The sequence below is a fragment of the Gossypium hirsutum genome, chromosome D11, assembly GCF_007990345.1.
Source record: "Gossypium hirsutum isolate 1008001.06 chromosome D11, Gossypium_hirsutum_v2.1, whole genome shotgun sequence".
Lineage (NCBI taxonomy): Eukaryota > Viridiplantae > Streptophyta > Magnoliopsida > Malvales > Malvaceae > Gossypium > Gossypium hirsutum.
Window position 1 is genome coordinate 45,872,605 of NC_053447.1, and position 17,538 is coordinate 45,890,142.

Below are 17,538 nucleotides of genomic sequence, written 5' to 3' on the forward strand. Positions count from 1 at the left end.
ATTGTACTTTTTCAACAAAAAGAGACTAAACTGGAAAATTATGAAAGTTTATAAAAGAATATTTGATAAGTGAAGAATGTAATAGAGAATGTGATATCATGATGACCTAATGTTAGGGTTGGATATAAGGGTGTTACAGCAAATAAAACTTTATCAATTTGAAAAATGTCTTATAAAAAAAATTGATAAGACATTCTACAAAAATAAAAGAATAACTTTACATTAACTAGAAAACCTTTTACATTGACCATCCTATTTTACGTGAAACAAACATCGAAAAGAATTGAAAATATTTTGCATAAAAGCTTTTATGTTGAAACAAACAGAGCCTTAATTTAATTGGTTTTACGAAAAGGTTTATGTAGAACTTAAATATTTGCAGTAGGATCCAGTTACAAGACTATTTACCATAAGGACAATATTAACACAAATTGATTATCATAAAGTAAAAATAACATATTATGAGCTAAAACTCAAATGAAACTCGTGATTTATTGCTTTTGAGAGAGAGGAAATGGCATGCATCTTGTATGGTATTCCATACTTTCTATAACTTGACCCTTTGTTGAATATACATTATTTTACATACTCGTTAAATTACAAGAGAATGTTACAACCATCCACAGCTTTGAGACACTCCACAGTTGAAAATTGTGGTAGTATAAGACGTAATAAATGAACACGTTTATTGTTACAATGTCAAAGAATCAGCAGACAACAGAGACAACCAACGAACCTGCCTGCTTGCGCACCAAAAATATTGAAAACGTATCTCACCTGCTAAATTTAAAGACGAAGCTTACATATATCCAAATATGGCACCAGTATGATTGAATCCGCATGATATCTCCAACGCTTTAACATTTTCACCAACATGGACCATTGTAGGTTTTATGTAATCTACATCGCTTCCATGACCCTATTCAAAAAGAGGAAACAGCAGATAATAACATCCATGTACACATGATCCTGACAGCTCGTTATACAACATGACAAGGTAAAGCTTATCAGCACCAAAAAGTGTTGGGATACAGCGACATAAAAAGCATATAAAATGCTGCACAAACTTGTCATCAAGGTCTTCCTAGCTAAGTTCCATACTTTTCTGACAAAGGATATAACATAGCAAGAAATATTAAAGAATTGCAAACCCCAGCCGAGTAAGGTCATGCTTATCTAGAATAACAGATTTGAAGCCAGGTTTGGAGGAAGGAGTTGTTTTAAAGACAATTTGGCAAGGTTGAGAAGATGAAGGATGTAATTAATTGAGGAATTGCTTCAAAAATGAGCTTGCAAATGATTTAAGCATTATTTTAAGTTCTTTGGAACTCAGTTTGAGCTTGAGAGCTCTAGCTTGGAGCTAGCATTTTGATGAGCCTTCCCAAAGTAGGCAAATTGAACTTCTAGCTAGAGTCATACATGTATAAATCAAAATAGTGAACATTAGACTATAAAGTTCAAAGCTCAATAGATTTGTGTAAGGCTCTATTTTACGGTTATGACTGATGGATCTTGTCACTGGACGGTTCACAAGCAATCCATCTGTCTTGTCAAGGCTCTTTCCCTGATTTTTACCTCTTCCTTGCAAATGACCTATGCTGAACAAGTGGAACACAAGTGGAACTCGTCGAAGGGAATTCCATACCTTAAGACTCGTTAGAGAGAATCTTAAATCTCGTAAAAATTGGTTTAATCTGACTTCCCTTTTTATTGCTACCAATTGACCTATTAAATAGAGGTTACATAGGTCTACTGAATAAAAGACTTATAAGCCAAAAGGAAACCAAAATAAGACTCTAAATAAAGATTCCTAATATCTCTCAAAGATACTTTTAATTAAAAAGATCTCTTAAAGATATAAAATACTCATAAATAAAATCTCCTAATAAAATAATAATAAACTAATCTAATAATAATGAATTAACATGTAACATTACTCCTAAGGGTGAGCAAAATCTAATTCGATTCGAAAAATCAGATAAAATTTTCAAATTTTAAATTAAATAATTTGAGTTATTTGAGTTAATCAAGTTATTTGAATCAACTCGAATAAAAAATCAAGTTTTTCGATTTAACTCGGATACGAATTACACAATTTGAGTTATCTGAAAATCCGAATAAGAAAAGGTAAAACTACGCCATTTTGATAAATGTTTACCTTTTCTAAAGTTAAAAGGCAAAACTATATTGTTTTGATAACTGTTTACTCATTAAGTTAAAAGGCAAAACCATTATATTGTTTATGTAGTTAATCGGTTCATGTAAACGCAACATTGAGTATAAATAATAGGATTCGTTAGCTCCACTCGAAATTTTGACTTGATTCGATCCGATTCGAAAAAAATTCAAATAGAGTTCGGTTGCTAAACTAGGATTCGTCAACTCGACTAACTCGAAATTTTTTGACTCAATTCGACTCGATCGAATACTCACCCCTAATTACTCCCCTCCTGGAAAAAGAGATTGTCTGCAAGCTTAAGATTGAAACTCCTTTTGATTTTGTGCATCTTTTAACTCCAACCAAAATAATTTTTTACATTGGTGTTTAAATGAGTATGGTTCGTCACAATTGTAATGAAGATCTTTGTCTTTTCGCTCTACCATCTCTAGACGAGTCAACTTTTAAGTAAAAGGAGGATCTTTCTTGATAGCACCAATCTTTTGTCGATTCCCAATTATGCAGGTCAACAGCTCAAGTTAGTTGATATTTTGACTCAAAAGTTCGTGCCAGATTCATAGCCTGAACCAAGTTTTTAGGTTTCTTCATCTCCACATCTATTCGGATTGAATCTGATAACCCTGCAGTAAATAAATTAATTTGTTGATCCAGTCTCATGGAATCTATACGGGCTAACAGTTCTTGAAATTGGCAAAGATAGTCTTCCACTGATTCTGTTTGATTCAACTTCGCTAATTCCCCCAAAGGATTCATAGTCTTCCACTGATCCTGTTTGATTCAACTTCGCTAATTCCCCCAAAGGATTCTTGCACAACAATGGTCCAAATCGTATAGTATTCTTTGAATGCTTTCCACAAAAGATTAAGCTCTCCCTACTCAATTTGATAAGACCACAACATGCTTTTCCTGTCAACTGAAAAGTGACTAGACTCACTTTGTCTATTTCGACTGTCTTCTGATTCCCAAAGAACTTCTCTCATCATTGCAACCAAATTAGAGGGTCTTCTGTCCCATTAAAAGTCGGAAAACCCAACTTCATGTATCGAGGAACCACACTGAATCTTGTCGCCGTCTCTAATTGATTTTCCTATTTCTCTAGTCGACTCTCATTTTTGTCAACACTGCTGTTACCGCTGTCAACCCCTTTTCCCTTATCAAAGTTTCGATTGGAAATCATCAATTCCCTTATCTGCAGCATGAATTGATCGATTCTCGACTCTATTCCTGCTTTAAACGACTCCAACTCTTCTCTCATAACGGATCGCCCATTGTTTCTAGCTTTGAAGCCAAGTTTTTACGGTTCCGACTGATGAATCTTGTCACTGGACGATTGACAGGCAATCCGTCTGTCTAGTCAGGGCTCTTTCCTTCATTTTAACCTCTTCCTCATGAATCACCTATGTTGAAGAACTGGAACTTGTCGAAGGGAATTCTAGACCTTAAGACTCGTAAGAGATAATCTTAAATATAGTAAAATTTGGTTTAATCTGACTTCCCTTTTTATTGCTACCAAATAGGTTTATTGAATAAAAGACTTATAAGCTAAGGAAACCAAAGTAAAGGACTCTAAATAAAGAAAGATTCCTAATATCTCTCAAAGATACTTTTAATTAAAAAGATCTCTTGAAGATATAAAATACTCATAAATAAAATCTCCTAATAAAATAATAATAAACTAATCTAATAATAATTAATTAACATGTAACACTCTACCTTATGATGAAGATGATTTTCTTATAGAAACAAAGGGATTTGCATGAAGCAACTGTATGCCTGGGCACACAGTTGTGCATGAGCATTTGCAACGATGGGTGACAAGAATTCTACTTTTAGTGAATGGTGATTGAATTTAATATGGAAAAGAGCAAAAAAATCTAGATTCAACTTTGGGATTGTTTTAGATTCAGGTTTCAACTTGTTGATTTCACGCTTGAATAAATTTGGCTTAGGTCACTTCCAATCGAAATCCATCCATTCATTCCATTTGGATCAGTTTCGAAGTCTCTAAGCTCATATAAAGCATAGTTGATCATATACAAATCTGCATAAGAGCTTGCAATGGAATCCTAAACTAACCTGAAATATACTTGAATATTGAATGCATTCAATTGTCAGTAACAGAACAACGAGGTTCTCTTAATAAAATCTAAGTGAGGATGAGGCAAACTGGGTTTTCAAATAAAGGTTTATTTTTAGGGTTAACGAATCGATGTTTTTCTCTAGGAACCCAGAAGGGTCATGCATCGAGGAAAGCAAGCATCTATCTACCTCTGTGCACGTTTTATGCCCACTCATCGTACATGGCTTTTAAGTAGCAAAGGGGTCCTAGGCCTACTGCAAGCATGCTTGAATAGCTTCCATCAAATGTAAGCTTCAAAATTCAATAATAATAAAAAATAAAAAATCTAAATTACTAAGATTTTTCTCGGGCAGAAACCAAGGAAGAGTTGGTTTTGATAACTGGAATCACCAGTTAATACTACCGGTGCAAGACCAATTGATTTGATAAGGGCCTCTTTTGGAGAAAGGAAGGCTTTGCTTTTAGATTGGTACTTCTTGTATTCATCCCTTAAGACTTCCGGGTTTATTGCAAGGGCTTACATGTGGTTGGACTTGAGGTTTCAGATTCTTGGAAATTGAGTCTAATTCCATAAATACAGTTAATATGATCAAGAAAGGAAGAAGTCAACGAAAATTACCCTCGTATTAACCTTGTTTTCCTATCAAAGGTTTTCTACAAAGAGAATCTCACTAGAACCTCTCACATATTCTTAAGAGAAAAAAACGAGGTATGGGAAGATAGAAAATTAAACTATCTCATTGTGACTCGTCTGAACATTGCTTTTGCAGTAATTAGATCCCAAGGTTTATATTAAGGTTTAACATTAAACAACGGTTGGACGTGCTAGAGCTTGAGGAAGAGGCAATCAATGTCAAGAAATAGAAATGGTTGCCCTACGACGTACTTGAAGAATTGTTGTGTGAAATTTATGCTAGGTTGCAATATGAACAAACTAGAATCGAGATGGATATTCAGAAAGGCACCCATAACCAGTTTGACACATGAGAAGGTAGCCTCATCGAGAAATATGATTTTGGTGAGGAAGAAAACCTCATTCATGATGCTGGACGTACAAACCCTATGGTACAAGATGAATTGGAGGTGGTGCATGCCCTCAAATTAAACAAGGGTGGAATTAGTGTTGAAGTTGTTGATTTTCATACTTTCCATGAGAACAAGAATATGATCTGATAAATCCTACTTATAATGAGTATCTTGAGATCAAATTGGATATAGAAATAGATGCTCCTTCGAGAGATGAGTAGGATCCCTACCAACACCTCAAAAATAAGTGTTATTATTGCCATACCCAGCACCAAATTTGAAGAGTGCCCTCAACTAGATGATAAAGCCTTGTGTGATGGCTACAGATAATATTCTTGTGGGGATATCTTGGTGGAATGGTATTCTTGATCACTTGGCTGGTTCTATGGAGTTTTCAACAGGTTGAGAAGTGTTGAATGGAAGACTTTTAAGCCTCTAGAAAAGCTTAATGAGTGGTTAGAAACCCTAAGCACCTTTATCTGGATCATTACTGTGGTGCGTTGTGTCAACTAAGACTTTGCAAAACAGCATGTAGTTGCTGTAACAACTACTTTAAATGCTTGCCTATGCTGAATGGCCAACTATTTCTTTCTCTGGATGTTCACCTTCATGCTTGTGAGCTTTACAAACTTGTCTCTCCAAGAAAGAGACCTACTAATGACAGCTTCTGAATTTAATTCCTCATTGAGTAGAATGATGAGTGTATATAGAGAATATTTGGTCTATAAAGCTATTGTGAAGAGAAATCAAGATTTTGGCCCCTCATAAACTGGCCAATGTCACCCACTAACATACATAAGTTCGTTCCCCTTGTGTTCCAATAGGTCATAATTCAAACAGAAAAGTAACTAGTATAATTCCAGCATTTAGTCAAATATAAACTGCCAATGCCAGTTATGTTTCCCAACAAATGAAGGTAAGATGAAGGTCATTTCTTTGAAACCTGGTCGTCAAAAACTAAAGTTGGCAAATCTACTAGGAGTGAGATCAGGAATACTCCTATTACTCGTATAGCAAACAACACATTGCATGAGGTAGACACAAAAAATTAGATGGTAAATCAGTTGGCAGAGCACCAACTCTTAAAAAAGCTGCCCCAACTGTGATATTCCAAAAGAAGAAAGTAAAAGACTATCTTTCACTGAAGCTGACACAAAGGAACTGGAAAACAAAGGATTTCATGCGGTTAAAGATTCCCAGTAATAGCGTTGAGGTTCACAATATGGAAGTAGGTATCTCAGGGACTGAGGTGCTGTCTCTGAAAGATTTAACTGCTGAATCAGCCAAAGTGGTTCTTGATCTAGGAATTTTTGTCGAAGTGGTGAAAGTTTTATTGTCGGACTTATTTTTCCAAGCTAGGGAGAATGACACATGAGTTTTTGATTATTTTGTATTCTTTATTTTCAGTAATATATATTAGTTTTTACACATTATGTCAACTAAACCACAGATGGAGGGGCAAATGACCTGTGTCCATGTTCTCAGTAGACACTAGTCTCGGGTTCAATCCCAGGACAACCCCTACCCCTTATAAAAACAATTAGATATATCATGGACTCTAGGATTACAAGATATCTTTAGGAATTAAAAATAGGGCTAGGATTTTGGTTATCTTTAGGGTTTAAATCTCAGGCTAGGACTAGAAATTTATTTCCAACCCTAGTACAAAGAAGCTGTAAAATATTTACAACTGCAACATTCTTATCATTTTCTTGAATTAATAGAAAAGACCTAAAGGTTTTCTATAATCCTATGATTTCTAGTGTTCCAAGTTCTCACTCGTTTATTCAGGTCTAATTCTAGAGATTTACTGCTGTTTTCCCCTAAGCCACACCACCCATGCCAGGTCTAGTTGTGCTGACATGGGCATGTATGCAGGAAAGAAAGTTTAACAAAATCAGGAACATCCCTTTTTTTCTTATTCTTTTAGTATATTGTGTTACAAAATCGATGTGATAAAAAAAAGCACTAAAAAAATGAAGTTTTCATTTTCCTAATGCTTCATGGAAAACCACAATAGAAGAATTACATTGATAAATGGTTCAACTATTATTCCTCAGAAAAATACAAAATGAGAAATAATAAGATGTTAATAGGAATAGAAGCAAACCAGTTGTCCACCAGAAGAATGACCATCTACAGAAAATGTTCCATGAGAACCTCCCCAACCCCATGTGAAGACCTTGCCATCTGGACAATAATTGTAAATACACATTTCTCACTCTAGCAATGTCAAAGAATATCTAATCACTTAATCATTCATACTGTACAGAATAATGTCTACACTTAGCTTATGTATCTATTATTAATTGCTTTGGGTCTTAATTTTATGATTGTTTGAGCCGAAGTTGCAGCTTTTATTTGATTTTTGCTTTCTTAAGATTTTATCTCAATAGCATTTAGTAAGTTCTTAGCAGTTAAGAGGGCATGCAGATGCTGAGTCCTGGAGTAATATATTTGTAGTAAGTCTACCTATCATGGTTTAGGAGCTTTCTTTTTCTTCAACTTGTTATTTTTCCATTCAAGGCCAAGACTTTGTTAAAGTCTTTATGTGATTAAAAACTAATAGTGAGCATCTTCTCATAATCCTTCATCTTTAAGTGTCCAGTAAATACCAAATATATAATGAATAAAAATTGAAAAGTAGGAGTTACAGTTTCTATTTAATAATTCTTACGAGTGATAGAAAGGAAAGTATCATTTATGAAGTTTTTGATCCCACGTAAGTTCTTACCTGAAATTGCTGCTGTATGCTTCCAACCACAAGAAACCTGTCAATGCACATGTTTCAGAAAAAAAGGTAGAAATTTGAAGTATATGCAAGAAGTTAACAAAAGATCCAGGCATCAACATAGGCAGCTTTGAGGGTGCTTGCTTTTTAGACTCTTTAATCTGCTGTTGTCACTTTGAGGGTGAAGAGCAACAGCATCAACCAATGCAAACAACATTGCTCCCGGTTCTATTACAATTGACTAAAAATCTAACTGATATAGTAATAAGATGTGTTCAACTTTCAACCAAACAGAACCACAAACCTTGCTAACAGGAGATTTCAGAAAAGGATCTTGAATTCTTTCCGGAGCATGAAAAACATCAGTAGAACTGCAAAACCAAAGATGACCAATTTTAAAGATATCAGAATTCTATGATTCAAAATGTAAATAAAAAACAGTAACAAATGAATTTATCAAGCTGGGGTTTCAAAATGAAGACCCAATTGAATACCCGATACCAAGGCAACCATTCTCATTTGAACCCCAAGTATAAAGCTCCCCACCTCCTATGAAAAAATAGATGAAAAAGAAACAAAAGTAGGATTACATTCAGATGCACGCATCAAAGAACCTTTAGCTCACTAAACAATGGAGAGAAAGGGATGATGAAGGAACAAACTAAAATAGAGCATTAGGATTTAGGCTCATTTCACTTCCCAAAAAGGAAATATTAGATATATCAACTTTAAGGATGCAAATGCAGGGCATTTATCAATCATTCATAATAAAATAAGGACATGGCACACTGATGTCAAATAATGAAAAAATTGAAACCCTTTCTTTTTGTACATGACACTTGAACAAGCTACTAACAATAGACATGGCTAGCATAACATACAATTCTAATTCTTGTCATTGTAAGGGAAGGCAGCACCAGTTTTGTCATCAACAATTTAATGATTTCAAGAACCCCTCCTAGTTATGCCAATGCTCCCATAAAAAGGATAAAAAAAAGAAAAAGAGAAAAAAAACAATCTAAGGCAACTTGCTCTCAAATCCATAGCTGATCGATTGAGGTCCATGATTGCAGTTTGTTGGTTTTACCTTCAGTGCAGCACAAGAGTGAGAAACAGAGTAGAGATAGAGGGAAAAGAGTATAGAGGGTAGAAAGGAAAGAGATAATAGGGTCTAGGAAGAACCAACAGGAAAGAAAAATAAAGAAAACAAAAAAAAAAGAGAAAGAAATGAGAGGGGGGAGGGGGGACACGTTCTAATTTACAATCTGAAAGTTAACTAAATAGTACTTAAGAACTCCTTCTTAGCCTCATATTAAGTAATTGAGTAAAACAAAATGACATCAGAAATTATAAATCATCTAAAAAATAACCAGATATGAAATGGTAATTGAGACTTGAAAATATACAAAAACTGATAAAATAGATCCCTAATTAGTGTATATCCCCTGCATATATTTCTACCCTTGATGGAGAAAATCAACCTCAAATTAAGTGTTTGAAACTATTTTATTTGCTGATCATTAAGTACTTTAAACCTTGATGCATCTTCTCCTCGAAACCGCAAGGTTGAGAATAAGTAAAATCGTTCTCATCTTCCACGTCATCAAAAAAATTATGAATAATTAAATCAATAATTGGGACATCTAACAATGTAGAAAGTTAATTACAACCATCCAAGATATCCTACTTCAATTAATTCTGATAAGAACAACTTAATCCACCTTTAAACTACCCGAGTGAGTTTCAAACCATCACTAGATTTGACACATTTTTACCCTTAAAATCCAACTCTTCCTTCTCCTTATCATCCTTTAAACTTCCATGTTTTAATTATTATCTTCCCATATGATCTCCAGGACATTGTCATTCACATCAACTTGCACTTAATTTTCAAGCACTGGAACACAATTCAGACATAAGGCCATAAATGAAACCATATTTTCCTGCAATTCCTGTCATTGATTATAGACATATCATTTTCTATTCTTCTAGGCCTTCACTCATTCTAACCTATATAATCATTGAGAATATTCATAATTTATTGAAGCATGAAATTTTTAAAAGATACATTGATTTAAGATTTTCAAACAACAAAAATGTTTGCTTTGTATTTCTAGTCTGGCTTCCTTTTGGTTCTGTAGAGGATTTATCCTGAGAAGGAAATAATAAGAGCATGGTAAGGTAGTCTAGGTTCTATCTATCTAACATGACAATTGCAACAAATGATGGCTCCAAATCGTGACTCGTATAAATAAAAACATGCAAAAACATTTAATAATGAAGATAAGAGAATTACTTGTTACAACACAAGTGTGGTAGCCACCACATGCAACTTCTTCTGAATATGGCAATGTGTTGATCATGGATGGCATGGTTGCTTTCTTGGCCTCCCCAAATCCCTAAATATTTTCATTAAGATAACATTACTCAAAAATGCCATATGATTAGAAACATTAGGTGATGCTAAAACTGACAGGTTTAGACCTTACAAGATTAGCTACCACTTTATCCCCAAACACAAACAAAGACCCAGTTTCTGCAATACCTAGACAAATTAAGATCTGAAAACAAAAGTTTGGAATATGTCTAGTAATAAGGTCATAAAAATTGATTGACCATAAGAGAAACATTTCAAATTACCATCAATGCATGCTGAATGCAACAACCCAGCTGCAACTCTTTTGACCTAATGCAGGGATAAATAATGAAGCCAAAGGTCCATAGTTAGCAGAAAGAAATTTACACATCCACCTCAATTTTAGTTACACCAGTAAAAAGTTCCAAGTTACAGGTAGAGATTACCCTGATACCCTCTAATTTCTTTATAAGCCTTGGTGTATATTCACTGCAAAAATTATAAATATATAAACTTAAAAATCTTTACTGTGAGAAAGCAGAAAGCTCAAGATGAAATGAAAATAGAAACTTATAATAAAAAATAAACAAAGAACAGAAAAAATAATCTGATTTCTAAAAGAAAGAGTAAAATGAACAAATATGAAAGTGAAAGAAGGGAAACGCTACACCATCTGTAGGCAGAAGGAAAAAAAAATATAGCTTTGTCCATGTCAAACACTAATAAAAGCTGGCATTCCTAGGAGACATCTCATTTTCAGTTTCCACACATTGGTTAGAGAGGGAACACCTTAAAATGTTGCAAATGCCAATGTATTTTCATTATTATATTTCACTATATAATCTCAAATTTTACGTCTAGACCCACAAACATATTCTTCCTTTATCTATATAAAAGAAAAGAGCAGCAGTACTCAAATATTCAATTAATCAAATAGGTGATTACCTATCTAAAATGTCTAAGTAGGCCTTGGCAATAACAACCATTTCCAGTCTATTTTTATGCTTTTGTCTTTGACATGCCTACTTAATCAGATCCTTTCCTTCCCGTTCTAAAATAGCTGACTGGTCAACAATGACTCATCAGGCCACAGGATTAATGGATGGAAGTTCTAGGAACAACCAAAGAAGAATGCACCTGGACCACTCAGGAGTATCCAGCCTGGGAAGAAATACTAGATGTATTTTGCTCTAATTCTCCCCCTCCCCCCTGCTGAGCTATGACACACCGATGTACTTTCACACTGGATTTTGGGGCACACAGCACAGTGCTTGTGTGTAATCCAATAGGTATTAATATTTATTTCTCTTATGAAATAATAATCCTGCCTCAAGCACTACCCAAAAGAAAAGAGAAGGAAAGGATAAGCTGAAGGCTCTCTTATATCAGCCAATAATCAAGTAAACATAAAATGTAACCTGCTGCTTGTTAAAAAACCAAAAATGCTCGACTCAAGGCCATGACCAAGTCTTCCAGATGCAACTGCTCCCCAACTTAAAGCCTCACCTCCATCTGGTGAAGTACATAGAAAAGAAAATACAGACATTACATCCAAGCATACATATCAAAAGCATCTCCAAAATGGTACTGCTAGAAAATAGAATCTATATCTTGTGAAGCATTTCCAGTTTCATACCAGTAACAGCAACTGTGTGCTCTGAACCCAAAGCAGCCAATTTAATTGTAAGCCCGCTCAAGCATTCCACTTTGGTTGGCCTATGAACTGCTTTCGCAGCCTCTGTATTTACAATATGCCATCCATCCCAAACAAGTGAGAATATGCTGATTACACAATAAAGCTAATAATAAGAAAACAAAGCATTGACAAGTAGGCAACTTAATAATTTAACTTAAATATTATAAGCATTCAAATAAAAAGGAGCTCATTAAGCTATTACTTTTTCCAAGGCCAAGTTGCCCGCTTGAGTTCTTCCCCCACATGTAAAGTTCTCCATCCACTACAGGTCAAAACCACATTTTACAGAAAATATACAAAAGATGGAATCAGAAGCAAGGACATAACACAGTGAATCTTGAGTTCATTGGGGGGGGGGTCGCAGAAGAGGGAACAAATGAAACAGTAATATTATGTTCGTGTCTATTCCTGGAAGAAAAATGTGAATGCATCTCATCGTATTATTTCAGAAATTCTAATACAAAGAGACTTGTCACTTTTATAAAAATATAGCCTTTATTTTAAATACCAATGGTTTGAAATTATTTTCCAAGCTACATTTTTATGAAAAGACCATGAGACATTTCCTAGAAGAGTGATAAGGCACAAAAGCCCTATCTTCAAGGAAACAGTAGGTAAGTAGTGTAAATGCAATATGCCCATCTATCCAGTTATAAGTGTGCACATCAGCAAATCCACTTCCATAATCTGCACATCATAATACCTGTAATAGCACATGAATGATGATAACCAGCTGCAATGTGCACAATTCCTTTTGCAAGACCCAAAACTTCAATCGGCTCCTAAAAGAATATATAAATAGGGTTACTTCCTAAAAATGTACAAGGAATGCTCTGGCACACATTAACAAAATGCTGACCAAGACTAAATCTCATGACTCGACAAGAAAGAAAGCCGCCTATGTTGAAGGTAAGCCATTTGCTGGTAAAGGGTTCTTAAGGGATAGCAAAAATAGGTTAGCCATTTGGAATATGTAACTGAAAAGGATGAAGGGATCACCAATAATGTTGAGCCTGAACCAAAGGACCACACTAAGGATGTTATCCATATTTCTCCAAGAGAATCAAGGCAGAAACTGCTGAGGCTGCTGATTTGATGAGGAACCTAAAGAACAAAAACAAAGCTCCTTTTGACCATAAAAAGAAAGTAAAGGCAGGTCAGCTACCTTGGAAGGTCAAACATCAAGACCTTCACATTCAGAACATCCTCACATGAAATATAAGAGGATTCAACTGTCCTCTTAAGCAAAAACAAGTAGCCAGTAGATTGCCATAGCTTGCATCATAGAGAATCAGAATTAGGCTTCCATAGATGCAGCTAATTGTTGAAAAACATTTTGGCGGCCAGAAGTAGTTACACAACTACTCAGAGGCAGAAATGCAGAATTTGGCTACTTTATGAAGATTTCTAGACTGTAGACCTGCAAGAGCTAACTGATCAATCCATTACCTGTCAGGTTACCTAAGGCTCTCAGAAGTTTTGACTACAATTTACAGGATGAACGATGATAAAGGAAAAAAGAAAATTATGGTTCCATTTAAGCATTCTTAGTGGACTGGTTATATGAAGGCTAGGATACTAGCAGGTGACTGCTAGTCCTTCTAAGAGTTCAAACCCCTTAGAAACTTGATACAATTCACTTCGTCCCTGTTATACGCCAAATATAAGAGATTATAGCACGAAAACTGCTAGCTAATTTAAGAACTGTATCTTTGTAGCTGCTACGTGCTATGTTGCTTCTTGGATGATAGAAACTTAAACCCCTTATCCCAAATAAATTGATTAATTAATTAAAACAGAAAAAAAAACTTCAAAAAAGGTATGTTGTTATATCTATATTGAATGGCACAATTGAAACATCGGAATTTCCAATTCATCACTCCTTCTGTACATGCTTTAATGCTTTTCAAACTGATTCTTATGCAACAAAAAGCTTATAGACAGCCAAAATTCAGATTGAATTCTCCCTTCTTCGTGGAGTTCAGTCTCGCATCTTGCATATTACATATGACCAGGATTAGAAGTTCAATTTGCCATGTACAAAAACAACTACAAAAGTATAATTGTCCTATTTTTTGACTGAGTATCATTTGTCAAGCAATTTATTACATGATTATACTATCCAGATAGCAAAATGCCCAATTCATACGGTAAAATTTATCATTCCTATCATTAAACAAACAAAAACAGTAGAATAGAAGGTGGAGAAATCTTACTCTAGAGTACTTTATAGGGTTTGATGACCCTAGCTGCCCAAAATCATTGAGACCAGTGGCATAAACCCTCCCAGTTTCTGTCAAAGCAGAGAAGGATAATAATCGGCGGCCAGGTCCAAAAACAATAAATAATAAATTCATGAAACTAACTTTTGTTTTACAAAGGACCTGTTAAGAAGAGAGTATGGGCACCACCACAGGCAATGGACTTGAGGCTTTGGTGATGAAAGGAAGAGCAGTTGATAGGCTTCGGCGACCATTGAGAGTCCAGAGTCCCAACACCCAAGCGCCCGAAATCTCCATTACCCCACACCGCAGCGAATCTCCTTGCAGGATGGCCTGAGGTTAACGAACTGTAACCCCTTCTCCAAGTCAAGAATTCCAGTTCTCCAGAAGAGAGCGTAGTTTTTCTTAGGACGTTTCTCCACATCTTGTTGAGTCTAGATTTCGGTTTTTGCGTCCTCTGAGTTATATGAGTCAATCAAATGAGTTGATGGCTTGCGGGGTTGCAACGTCCCCCATTTTACGTTTATCTTTCTAGACTCAGCTACACTATTCAGGTAACTTTTGTTTTAAGCATATATCATCGCCGCTCAAGAGAGAAAAAAATGTTCGGATTTTTATTTTTAAATTTACTTAATTATTTAAAATGATTTTATAATTTTTTATTTTTAAATTTACACTTTAAATAAAATTAATAAAAAGTTACAAATTTTAAAATTTGAACTCATATAATCAATATGCATAAAATCAGCCCATCAAATGCTTCATTTTATTTTATTTTTACATTTTAATATTATCTATAATCGATATTTTATAATCTATAAAATCTATCTATAATTCTATGAACCCACAATTGAAAAAAATATTGAATCAACTAAAATATCATTTATTATTTATTATATTACTAAATTGCATCAAATATAATTTATTAGTAAATTATTAACTATTATTAGATAATAACAAAAATAATATTATTAAATAATTGTTCAATATGAATATTTGAATATAAAATTTGAATAAATAATATTGAATTGTACTTTTTATTTTTATTAAATTATATTTATAATTTTAAATTAATCACCACTTAATTAGTGGTACAGTCGTAAATTATAATTAAGATTTAACACTATAAATAGATACAACTGGTATTTTTGTTCAAATAACATGAGTATGTTTCATGTCGAATCCATTTTTTTGTGAAAAGGTCGACTTTTTATTTAAAAACGAAAAAGAGAGTCGCCACCGATCATTTTTATAAAGTGTGATTGGGTCACCTCGTAAGGATTTAATTTATTAAAATAACAATTTTGGTCAATGAAATTAAAAAAAACGAGTTCGAGAGTCGGTTACGTACGAAGAAGGATTAGCATTTTCGTAACGCCCAAAATTGGTACCTAATTGATTAATTAATGTCTTAATGTCGAAAATTAAAAATTCGAAATGAATTTAAAATACGACCCCTCTTTATTAATGTTATTTTTAGTTAAAATCGCTTGGATAAATCAAAACGTGCGTTTAAGACTTTCTCGTCCCGAAGTAGCAAAATATCATGTCTCGTAAGTTAGAACACAACACCTTGAACCTTTGAGAATGAGCTTGCCTTTATTTTTTTATTGTTATTTTAAATCTTGTTATTTTGATTTTAAAAGGCTATTCGATTATTTGAGTTCAACGAGAGAATCGAAACCCCGTGAGTTAGGGTACAATTTCTTGAAGCTCAAAACACAAAATATTGTCTTTATTTCCAAAAGTTTTTGAATAAATACACATGTAATATTTAAAACTATACATATTTATTTTATTTGGATTATATTTTAAAGAATGAATATTTAAACACGACTCACGACATGATTGTAACAATAATAAAATGAATATTTAAACGAAGCGATGATATATCCAAGAACAATAAATAAGCAATGGCATCAACTAATAAAATCTAATATTAATTAAGTAAAAGAAATTAATAAATAAATAAAAGGTGGAATATATGATAAAGAAAACATGAAAGTATAAAATAATAATAATAATAACAAATAAAAGTAACAAGACAAAAAATAAAAATAACAATAAAAGAGTAATATAATGATGATGATGATAAATTCTGTGTGGTTAACAAATTATAAACAAATGAATTTTTAAGGATAAGAAATGAATAATAAACTGATAGATAAATACATAAATAAATACGTGAATGAATAAATAAATATATAATACTACATTTAATATTTTAAAGGTAAAAGAATATAAATAATATTGAACCTAGGCATAATAATAAATAAATACATATAAATAGTGAAATTAATCAAAAGAATGATTGAATTGAAATTTAAACAGAGTTTTAGGTACAAATTTTAATAAATTAATGAATAAAACTGAATAAGGGCTAAAATTAAATGCGCACAAAAGAAGGGGACCAATTTGGAAATTATCCCAGGCCTTATAAACACACCGTTCTGCAGAGGACCAAAATAAAATAAAAATAAAATTACAGGGGCAAAACTAAAAAAAGAAAAAAAAAGGAAATGGGACTAAATTGCAACAGGTCATAAAAGAGGAAGGGGCCAGTGCGCAAATAACCCATTTCGCAAAAAAAAAGCGGATCCTCTAGATCGGGTTGGCGCGCGGGTCAAGGGTGAAACGGCGTCGTTTTGGCGCCTGTGAACCCTAGCTTAAAATGGCACAGTTTTGCACCTTTATTTAAGTTAATTTTTTTTTTAAAAAAAATTCATTTTCTCTCTTCTCCCTCAAAAAACAAAAAACAAAAACTCTCTCAACTCTCTTCCTCCCTTCTGATTTTCGGCCAGGGGTCCGACCATCGGGCCATCGTGGCGGCACCATCACCGACCGAAAAACCCAAAAAATCCCCTTTTACTTTTTTTTTAACGCGGAACCCCGATTTTGGAGTAAAAATGCCAAAATCAAAACCCAACCTTCTAGAAATAAAGAAAACCTTTCAGTTTTCTTCCTCTTTTGGTGACAGAAGCTTCACCGCCCGCCACTGTGGAAGGCTGAGAGCCAGGTCAGTTTTTTTCTTTTCTCCTTTTGTTCTTTTATATGTAAAAAAAAGCAGATTAAAAGAAAAAAATAAAAATAAAAACCAGAAAATAATCACCTTTCGATTACTCAATCTCTGTTTTTTATTTCAATTTTCGTGTTTTTTGTATTTGATTCTATCCGAAAAAAAAGAAGAAGAAATACAAACTGACTGCCATGGCTTTTATAGCCAGATTACAAAATTCGTTTTTGTTCTT

The 17,538-nt window shown here is 33.8% G+C and overlaps 1 protein-coding gene across 2 annotated transcripts; it reads right to left on the bottom strand.

The window, feature by feature from the left end:
• Positions 1-473: 473 nt before the first annotated feature.
• Positions 474-14,879, bottom strand: LOC107946075 (ultraviolet-B receptor UVR8). Of its 2 annotated transcripts, none has more exons than XM_016880266.2 (15): positions 14,453-14,879; positions 14,285-14,361; positions 12,772-12,850; positions 12,271-12,330; positions 12,009-12,110; positions 11,791-11,884; positions 10,819-10,861; positions 10,657-10,702; positions 10,506-10,561; positions 10,313-10,415; positions 8,511-8,565; positions 8,321-8,387; positions 8,020-8,056; positions 7,396-7,475; positions 474-919 (listed from the first exon to the last, which is right to left on the bottom strand). In XM_016880266.2, the coding sequence occupies exons 1-15, from the start codon at positions 14,712-14,714 to the stop codon at positions 800-802; spliced, it is 1,281 nt and encodes a 426-aa protein (XP_016735755.1). In that variant the 5' UTR covers positions 14,715-14,879; the 3' UTR covers positions 474-799. The 2 variants fall into 2 exon arrangements, with proteins under 2 accessions (XP_016735755.1, XP_016735762.1); XM_016880273.2 differs by having other exon boundaries at positions 10,506-10,552; positions 14,453-14,873.
• Between the last annotated feature and the right edge of the window lie 2,659 nt (positions 14,880-17,538).

What these genes read in the sequence shown, in the direction of transcription:
- LOC107946075 (XM_016880266.2), bottom strand. Translation starts at nt 14,714, where the DNA reads ATGTGGAGAAACGTCCTAAGAAAAACTACGCTCTCTTCTGGAGAACTG. An exon ending in TCATTCATGTGCTATTACAG is followed by an intron (nt 12,331 to 12,771) that starts GTATTATGATGT and finishes TTTGACCTGTAG; the next exon opens with TGGATGGAGAACTTTACATG. An exon ending in GCATTCAGCATGCATTGATG is followed by an intron (nt 10,562 to 10,656) that starts GTAATTTGAAAT and finishes TAATTTGTCTAG; the next exon opens with GTATTGCAGAAACTGGGTCT.